This window comes from Akebia trifoliata, unplaced genomic scaffold (assembly GCF_017979445.1).
Source record: "Akebia trifoliata isolate Shusen 1 unplaced genomic scaffold, ASM1797944v1 Contig00997, whole genome shotgun sequence".
NCBI lineage: Eukaryota > Viridiplantae > Streptophyta > Magnoliopsida > Ranunculales > Lardizabalaceae > Akebia > Akebia trifoliata.
Genome location: NW_028237408.1, coordinates 16,362 through 26,765, shown reverse-complemented (window position 1 = coordinate 26,765; position 10,404 = coordinate 16,362). Strand labels below are relative to the sequence as shown.

The following is a 10,404-nucleotide window of genomic DNA, read 5'->3' as shown; positions in this document are numbered from 1 at the left end:
TACCTAAAATGTTAATAAAAATATTTTAACTGTAAAAAATTAATTATAATAAGAACAATTAAAAAATGCCCTTCTTAACTCACTTGTACGGCGAAAACATCTTTCAACACTCACTCTAATAGTGCAAATTTGATGCCAAGGCTTTGCATAATACCAGTTATGCAAAGCCACGCATGCATCTCTAAGACTTTGGAACTCTCCATTTTTACTAGACAAAACCTCTATTTCTGTTTTTCTGCCTCAAACCCAGTCATCGCCTCTCTTGATTTTTCAATCTACATCAAATCTCAAAGCAAGGTAGATAAAGATGGAATTTTTGGTAGAAAATATAGTTTAACTACAAAAGTAAAATGCTACGGTTAAAATAATGGACTGAATATAAGATTGAATAGAATAAAAAAAAATATACATAATGATTGAAGAGCTTGAAGGTGATTGTTCTAGGTAAGAAAAACTCTAATTTTGAAAAGAAAAATTAATCAGAATTTTTTAATTTAATTCTTTTTTAATCAGATTTTGACCACAGTCACTGCAGGCTTCAGGTGTTATTTTTTCCCAACACGAGTCTCTGTCGCCTGGGGAGAGTGCTACAGAGGATCTGCATCCCATTTAAACTATTCACTATTAGCATATAAAAGAAAATCAGTGTAGGGGCTGCTGGAGTGAATTTTTGCTCTGTGCCTTATGCCATTCCATACACGTGGGTTCATGTGATTAGTGCATCCCATATTTCTGTGAGCAAAACAAATTTAAATTTCGGGACTGGCGAAGTGCACATGCACATTGTGACTTCCCATGACACTAACTATATGAGGCCTTCCTATTAAACTCGGTCCCCTTTCCGTAGTCTATGATAAGGACATCCTTCCTTCGAAATAAATACTAAGACCATGCTTGTTTGTCCTGCAAAAAGTCATAAACAAAAATTTTTACAATGATTTGCAGAATACAATTGCTTGAATGTAAACATTTTTGTGGGCCCCATCGTAAATAACTGTGACCTTTCACAAAAAATCATCCAAAAACACCGTAAAATTTTGTGTTGCAAAAAACCACCACAAGACTCAACATTTTTATCTTACTCTTTTCTATGCAATCTAAGAGCAATCCAAGCTCACATCTCTCTTTCTCTCCACCCCTCTGTCTCTCTCCTACCCCAACGCTGATCAACGAACTGAACAGCCCTCTCTCTTAATTTCAATCCTATTAGATTTGAAGTTTCCAAGTTGGAATGGATTGAATTTCAGGTCTCCATTCACAGTTCCAGATGGGAGATTTTGGAATTGATGATTTGATCATTTAGGGGTCTCATTATTTTTGGAGAATGAGAGTTCACTCATTAACAAAAGCTTGCCTCTATGATTCTTGATTAAAGCACGCAAGCCATTAGAGCAAACAACAGAGAATTACATATCTTGAGGGAATAAAAAACTGTATGTATAATATATAACCATGGTAAAATAAAGTGACATAAGTTGCAGAAGAGTGTGCCACATGGCATTTTGGAGGTGGCCTGATCAAACTTTTTAAGAGACCACTTCACCAATTGATTTTCTCTTTTGCTAGGCTTAAATGAATGGGATATTTATGAAAAACTGAACAACTTTTGATGAATTTATGATTCCGACTCACTGTTCATAGTAAAAGTAATTACTCAAACGTGAACTATAACGAATACGAAGGTTTTTAAAGTGACTTCGCAGGTTTAAACTGAAATTGTCACTTTAACAGCTGCGAAATATTCACTTCGTTCTGAATCTTTTTTAACGAAAACATGATTGTTCACGTTTTGGTAATTAAAATGAAAAGTGGCCGGAATCATAGATAACTCATTTTCAACTCACGAAAGAGTAATTCACCCCATATCTTTGTTTTGTTTTGGCGGGTCACACATACCAACCACCCTAGCATGTGTTACCAATTAAATGTAGTCACTTGTTAAGTGGAGGGGCCTATAGAGCTTCGAAGGTATGACATGAGGAGCATACCCAATCAATCGCTCATACCATCTCAGCTAACCCCCGATGGTATGATTCACCCTATATTAATAACTTAGTTAGTTGACAATTAAGGTGCGACTTAGCTAAGTGGTAAGGCTTGAGGAGAGTTGATCCCATGACCTAAAGTTCAAATCCCCCTTAACCATTAGTCCCTTGCTTGCTAAGTTAAAAAAAAAAAACTTAGTTAGTAGACACATTACACATCAACCCACTAATATAGATTATATTAAATATAGGCTCATTTGCTCATGTTAAACGTTGTTGGTATTTGATTTTTACTAATGACAATGATAGATTTGAGATTTATTTTATTTTATTTATTAATTTAGCTTTTTGGTTTGTTCAAATTGGTAATCATCTTTCAAATGTTAATCCCATATGAAAATGAATATTGGTTTGTAGTTTTATAATTAGTTTAAAAATGATGTAACCAAATGTCAATTTCTTTTAATTTTAAATTATATTTTATAAGAAAAAATAGAGATTTTCAAAGAAAATATAAAATTGCCTTTTTTGTTTGTTTGTGTTTTCAGAATAACCAAACAAGTGTGAAATTTTGCATTGAACACAGCCAAACACTTTAATCATAAAATTACGTAAAATTCAGTAAATGCAAAACTATGTAAATACAAAATTTTGCATTTTACAGTGTTTTTTTTATGCAAACAAGCAGGGCCTAAAGATGCATGTATTTGTGGATCTTCTATGACACTTTGTGGGAAGTTTTTATTGGTAAATTTAGGGTAAACTTACTTGCAAATAGCCTAAGATCTTCGTCAAACTTCCACCCAACAAATACAAATTAAAAAAATAAAAATAAATGGGTTTAAGAAACAGTTTAATAATTAAAACCTGTTTCAATACAGATTTTTATTAAGAATCAAAATTTTCAGGGAATGTCATCTCATCTCAGTTATTAGTGAACACTAGAATTTTTAATTTTTTATGAAAGACAAACAAATAGGCAACGCTAAAAGTATGTATGGTTGATTGTTTATGACTATAAAATTCTGAAACAAAGTAACATAAAATTCCGATCCTGTACTACAAAGTATAGGATAACTAACTCACTCCAGCATTCTTCACATGCCATATTGCTCAATTGATGGACATTTAAATCATTGATGGACATTTAAACCAAAGGTCAAACTGATAATTGATTTCAGTGGTAATTAACCCAAAGCTGGGCCAATCATTTGAAACCCAAAGTGTCTGTCATAAGTCAGTAAAGGAGACCTGAAGTTCTATAATTCCCCAACCGCTTGGGGTACCGGATGAATACTCATCCAACCATCATAATTTAATTAATATAACAATAATGCCCCGGTCAAGATAAGAAATTACGAGAAAAATACCTAAAAAGTGGAGAGAAGGGCACGTAATCGGAGATGAGTAAGCTTTTTCAGCCACGTCAGGTAACCTAAATTTTGCCCCTCCAATAATTATGATAAATTTTATTTTGGGGACCTTTGTGAGTGCTACACCCTGAAATTAAAAATAGACAAATAAATCTCAAAAAAGAAAGAAAAAAAAAAAAAAAGAGCAAAATCGCATAAAAGGGCTCCAAAAATCCCACAATTTACATACAGTACCCTTTCTTGTAGACCAGGCAAAGCCGCCGAGAGAATCGCCCCCTAAAATTTTCGTGAACATCGACTCAGAACAGAACAAAAAATGTGGGAAAATAATAAAAAAAAAATAATATAAAACACATAAATTAAAAATTAAAATAATGAGAAAAAATAAACCTGAGAGAAACCAAGGAAACCATCGAAGGGACCATGCGTTAACATGTAATCTTCAATGTAAGCCAGACATTCATCGAACTTCCTATACTCCGTAAATTTCTGAAGAACAACAATAGAAGATAAAATTGATATAAATTTGGGATTAAAGAATGAGAGAGTGAGAGATAGAGAGATACTAACTTCATTGAATTGGAACCATTCATAGTAAGGAGGATCAAAGATTCCTTCTACATCGGATTTCCCTTCAGCCAAAAAAGGGGCATCAAGGAACACGAGATCTAACTTTTCAAGAATCGATTCTGGCCACTTTCCAACCTGTTTTTTGAGGATTTCACCACTAGTTCTGAATCCATGGAGACAGAGAAATCTGGGTTTCTTCTCATCTTCCCTTTGGTTTCCCATTTTCCCCTAAATTTCTCCACTTAAGTTGGAGGAGTTTCACTTCTGTATTTAAAGAGGGAAAGAAAAACCCTTTCGCTTTCCTTACACGTCGTCTGCGGTGGAGCATTAGACACGATTTTCAGGTTTATATAAGGGACCCTTTTTTTATTATTTAAATTTTGTCAAACAATGTTTGACCCTCACAGCAAAACAAACGGTTGAGATATGTGTGAAAGAAGTCGGTAAAGTATTATCCCATCTCAACCGTTCACTTGATATCGAGTCTCAGACGTTGTTTGGCTCTCATGTTTCACAACTCTCACGATTCACAGAATCATGACTCATGATTCACAAGTCTCAGACGTCGTTTGCTCTCATGGTTCACAGAATCATGACTCATGATTCACAACTCTCATGATTCACAAGTCTCAGACGTCGTTTGCTCTCATGGTTCACAGAATCATGACTCATGATTCGTTTCCAACGTGTTTGTAATGGATTTTTCTAACCTCAAAAGACGTTTGAGGCTTTTTCTTGAAACACTGGTTGAGTAACAATTTTATACGGATCAGTAGAATTTCTAACTTCTTGGGATTTCCTTAGAATATTCTCTCATCTCAATTGTTAATTTGGTCGTTGGGTCCAATGGATTATCAAATTAGCAATAAAAAAACACAGCCTTCTAGATTTCATGGAAAAACTCATATTCAAAATATTTTTTTTATGTAACTTTTTGAGTTGGACGGTAGATGTTGAAAATGGATGGCTACGGAGCTCTCAAATTTAATATTAAAATTTAACTGTGAAAATTAAATATTTTTTTCTGATTTTTTTTAAAGATCATAGATTTTTTTTTCCTTCATAACCTATGTAATCAGATCATGTTTTTGGATGTCACAGAGTGATGTGTTTAGAAATCCACTCCAAAGTATGTTAAACAATAAATTAACCTCATAAATTTGAATTTTGTGAGGTGGATCCTACTCGAGGTTTTTTGATAACAAACTTTATATAGTGAGGTTTGATTGGTAATAAATTCATAAAGTAAGATTCCTTTTAAGAGTTATCTCCAAGGAGGTATTTGTAATAAAAGTGCAACAATACGTTTGTCAGGTAAATCTCTTGTTATTATAGGCCACAATTTTTTGTTGGAGTCGTGGTGGAGTGACCTCAAGATTGTACCTCATTTCTCACATCCTGACGTGAAAGTGTGTGGTAATCATAGATGCTATTTGATGCTTCTTCAAAAAAATTTCCTGGCTAGTATTTATGTTTTGAAATCACATGAACCTTAGGCCCACTTAATCATGTTGTGTGGTCCACCCTTGATGTCTCTACACATTGATTTTAGCCTAATTTTGAGGGAGCACAATTATTTCTTGATGGCTTCTTTTTATTATACCAAGATTCAATTGTTGTGGTTTTAATTATTCAATTAATTGCATTCTTAGCCATCTAAGGGTTGGTGAGATGGCCAAGACCATATCTCATGATGCAGAGGTCTTGAGTTTGAATTCCCCTTTTAAGTGTTACTCTCAAGGTTTTAACCTAAAATTTACTTGGTGCATGAGAGGATGAGAAACTCAAATACTTTGATTTAAAAAAAAAAAAAATTGCATTTATTTTAAATGGATTGAAATAGAAGAGAAAAAGTTCTTGATTACTATTATAATATCAAATGGTTAGGATTATTCAACATGGTTATAAAACTCGTCCGAGATTGAGACGTATCGTCCGAGTTAACTCAGTATCGGAACTGAATGACATCAACTCACAAGTCACTTTTTTGATTGAGATTTAATATCTCACGTTCAATTTTTTGATTTTTTGAACAAGACGTCTCAAACGTATCGGAAAACTTGTCCGAGATGACTCGATATCAGGCCTGGACGAGACAAGAGGCGAAACCATGTTTTAAAACCTTGTTATTCAATCGAGCTGATTTTTTGTCAAGTCTCATATACGGTGGGGAAGTGCCTCCACTGTAAATCCGCCTGGCTGCCCATATGTCACTTCCTTATTCTTTGATCCGTGTTGGAGAGACCTCAAGATTGTATCTCATATCGCACTTTCCTGATGTGGAAATGCATCTATGGTTCCTACGCGCTTCCACATCAGGAAATTGCGATGTGAGATACAATCTTGAGGTCACTTCAGCATTATTCTTATTTTTTTCTTCTGTTTTAGTTTTTCATTTGATCAATGATCCTCTTCTTTTATTTCTCGCATTTCCAATTTCCCTCAAGAAGAGCTCTTGATAGCAGCATTAAGAGGAGTCCGATGATTATGAAGAATGTCATATGGTTGTAAATAAAGAGGAAAGTCTATGTAGATGACATGTTTGATGAAATGCCCATTGGGCATGATCTGTGCAAGAACTACAATGTGTAACAAAGGTTAATGGGATGGGGGACCGAGTGTCAACACTTTGGGCCAAAATGATTAGGAAGTTTGAGTTAAATCAAACAATGATATGTTCTGATACCATGATAAAGAACCATGATAAAGAATTGATTTTATTGATGATTGGATTGAGATCGAGAGGTCAATCGAGGGAGCAACTGAGAGAGAGATGAGATCGAGGGAAAGACTGAGAGAAACAACTGAGAGGTCGATCGAGGGAGCGATGTGAGAGAGAGAGAGAGAGAGAGAGAGAGAGAGAGAGAGAGAGAGTTTGATCAAGAGCGAGACAGAGAGAGAGAGAGATGAGATTGATGGAGTGGCTGTGAGAGAGAGACGGAGAGAGTGGTTCGTTCTCATAAATATGCGAGTTTAAAATATGATTAAACGATTTTAATAAGTAAAACGGTTTAAAACCATTTTTAATTAAAAATGATAAAATCCATTTTATAGTTTAGTTCCTGATTCACTATTTTCTTGTAGTGTATGATAGGGTAAAATGTGGAATTAATTGATCTAAATATTACATATGTCCAATTTATATTGCACAACGTGATGAATGTTTCATCCCTTAGTGCTCGTATAGAGGCATTTCCTTACTCAAGAAAATTCTTAGGAGCTTTATCTATGATTTGATCTTCGATTAGATGGGAATAAATCCAGTCAACCACTGAGGATGTCACAGCGAGTGATAAAAATTAGGCATAGTCAATAATGAAAATCCATGGGCAATTACTGATGCATTCCTATGATATGAAGAAGATCTCTATGATAATTAAAAAAAATACATGATACGAGGAACTTGCCAAATCAAGGCAATGAGAAAGAAAACCCCTGTAAATAAATTTGGATGCGAAATGTGAAGAACATTTTTTTTATCATTTCAAGAATGATCATTTGCTTATTATCTAACTTGGGCACATACTATATCACTGCACTCTAGGTTGAAGTTATCGATCTAGAAACTGTGTCCCATTCCTACAAATTAGGAATGATGTTTGTGTGGCAAGTTTTGGTTGGTAATTAAAACACATTGACTCCTAAACAATTCGTTCTATATAAGACGCACAACTCTATGTATTTTAAACTCCAATCAAAATGTGCCATGTAGACACCACATGTTGCTATATGAACGGGTCACCTTTCTAAATGCTCTTCACTGATCAAATCAAATGCATCCTGATCTTTAGAAAATGATTTGGTGTATCCATTACAATGCATCATAACTAATACTCTAACCAATAACACTTAAATTTATTGACTTCCAATACTATTAGAACATAAACTTTGGATTTCCACTGAATTAGCCAAGAAGTGAGTGTGTTTGCCAAAGATGATGATCGATGATGAATCGATATCTAGCATCATCTTTGGCAAGTCGTTTCCATAGCAGTATTCACATAGTCCATCGATATAACCTCTACATTGGCAGTTATATTCTGTTTCCCTGCAAAATCTAACATCTCTTGCACCTCCGTCATCCCCCCACCGACACTCCCTGCTATGATCTTCCTCCCTACCAAATCATAATCAGCATTTTAAATTATAGGTCAGGATTGCTTGACTCCTAAGATGACTCATGAAAAAAACACATGATCCCAACCCTTTAAAAATGCAAAATCTAGTGGTTGAGATTCATCCTTGGGATAAGTATCTCCGAGATTTGTGTTAAAGGGTTGAGATCATGTGTTTTTTTTCATGAGTCATTATTCGGAGTCAACGGATCCCAACCCTTTAATTATTAGTGAAGACAGCACCAAATATCAATGCCATGGGGTAGTAGTGTTCATAAGTGTTCAACCATACAATATTTCTCATTGCAACCCAAAGATAATTATTACAACCCACCCATCATCAAAGGCATGGTGGGTAGATCTAGTGGCTTATTTTGCAACACCAACCTTAACCAACTTCCCACGAGTCTTCAATTGACTGATCAATGGAAGGAGAGGGTGAACGGCAGAGATCATGTCGATTATGCCCTCCAAAGTGCCCATTGCAGCCTAAGAAATTATTAATACTAATAGCGTTAGAAAAGGCAAATGCAATTCACATTTCAAACATCAATTAAAAAATTGTAATATTTAACAAGATAAGGCTAGATTGATCTTCATTTCACAATTTCGAAAAAGCTAATATTCGACAGCTCAAGGTGTCAAAATTTTCATTAACGAAACCATCAAATTAGAAAGGATGGGAGAAATTAGATGACCCTAGAGTTGTCAAATTTGGGGAACATCAAAATTTCAACAGCATTGGGCCATCGAAATTTAATTTATAAAATTCATGGGCCCAACCGTTGAATTTTCCAAATTTCCACATGGTACCACTTCAACAAATATGGAAATTAGGAACGGTTTATACCCGTTCCTAATAAAGAATGAAACCTTTTACGGACCGTCTCTAATTGAGGCGTCGTTAGTGAGTTTAAACGGGTCTAGATTTCTGGATTTGGAACTGTTAATAACCGTTCCAGATCGCTGAATTTGGAACGGCTTAAAAACGTTCCAAATCTGAAAGCACTAACAATCTAAAAAACACCTTAGACATCGAATTAAAATCCGATGTCTATAAAATTGATGTTCTAAGTTTGAGATTTTAGACATTAGTTACAAACCGATATCTAAACGTTTTTTCAAAAATTTAATTAAAATTTTTTTTTCTCTCCGCGCCTATTAACCACAGTCAAAATAGGCAGAAATAGCGAGCATTGAGGTTCTCTATCACATTCATTTATAGAAAAAAAGAGTTACAATTAGTAATAATTTATAAATTACTAAATACTTCACCATTGAAATTATAAAATGTCGTATACTACTAGAAACAAACCGCAATTGTCCCTCATTTAGAGATCCACTGTCACTAGAACTACCATTCCCAAGTACTTCACCATTGGTTAGCAATAGAATTGTTTGTCCCTTACGCCCCCATAACCAGATCTACTCATTGGAAAACGTTTGGGATTGGAAACTTTAAGAAAAGAAAGCACGACAACAATGTCAGAAGAAACCTAAAACACCCATGAAATTACAGTAACTATAAAGCCAATGTCACTTATCAAGATTAGTAAGTATTATTAACAAGACCATTTAACGATAGATGTTTTCCACCATAAAATTAGCTTGTATGTTAGAAATCTCCATTATTACCAAAATCACATTAAAATATGAAATAAACCTCAAGAAACTAAACGACTATTAAAATTTCATGAATAAAAAGACAAGGTAGCTGCTACTTCATACCGAATATGCAGCAACTTGTAAATAGAAAATCTTTCTGCATTAAAACCCATCAAAGTGGGTTGCCTTTAAAATAGAAAATACATCTCCAAGTACATCCATCTTGGAATACCCCTTAAAAGAAGACCAATAAAGCTAATCAAAGTGAACAATGGTGTATTTAACTTTATTCATTAGGTTTAAATATAATATTAAACACACCCCATACAGCTACCACGTCTGCACACTTGCATATCTACTCATTTATTAATATTTGACAGAGATTTCTTTTGCTAATGACAAGGGTCCCCCCACAACTTACTACTTCAAGCCAATAGAGAAATATAATTAAATCGTGGGGTCCAAACAACTAATCTTCTCTAGTTTTACAGAGTGGAGTTTTATAATATAACTTTGCTAGGGATACACAATAGGATAAAGACTATATGGGGTTACCTTCATAATGAGGTGCCAAACTTCAATGGGCCAAAGATGCAGAAGCTACAGCCCATTCTTGTAGATAGGATTCGACAACCCCTTTCATCACCAACAAATGCCAACCTTGATCTTTCACCATCACTGGTAAAAACCAATCTTACCTTTTTGGGAAAGTCGAAGATCGAAGCTGGTTTTTCTACCCTCTTGCTGATCCAATTA

The 10,404-nt window shown here is 34.6% G+C and overlaps 1 protein-coding gene across 1 annotated transcript; it reads right to left on the bottom strand.

Moving 5' to 3' along the window:
- Positions 1–2,206: 2,206 nt before the first annotated feature.
- Positions 2,207–4,245, bottom strand: LOC147380777 (dihydrofolate reductase-like). The gene is made up of 4 exons (XM_086431249.1): positions 3,929–4,245; positions 3,749–3,847; positions 3,593–3,634; positions 2,207–3,485 (listed from the first exon to the last, which is right to left on the bottom strand). Exons 1-4 carry the CDS (start codon positions 4,148–4,150, stop codon positions 3,294–3,296), a joined length of 555 nt encoding a protein of 184 aa, XP_086287375.1. The 5' UTR covers positions 4,151–4,245; the 3' UTR covers positions 2,207–3,293.
- Positions 4,246–10,404: the final 6,159 nt, after the last annotated feature.

Coding starts and splice junctions, on each gene's coding strand:
- LOC147380777 (XM_086431249.1), bottom strand. CDS start 4,150: ATGGGAAACCAAAGGGAAGATGAGAAGAAACCCAGATTTCTCTGTCTC. Junction 3,635..3,748: donor GTTTCCTTGGTTTCTCTCAG/GTTTATTTTTTC, acceptor CGAAAATTTTAG/GGGGCGATTCTCTCGGCGGC. Junction 3,486..3,592: donor TGCCTGGTCTACAAGAAAGG/GTACTGTATGTA, acceptor TTTTAATTTCAG/GGTGTAGCACTCACAAAGGT.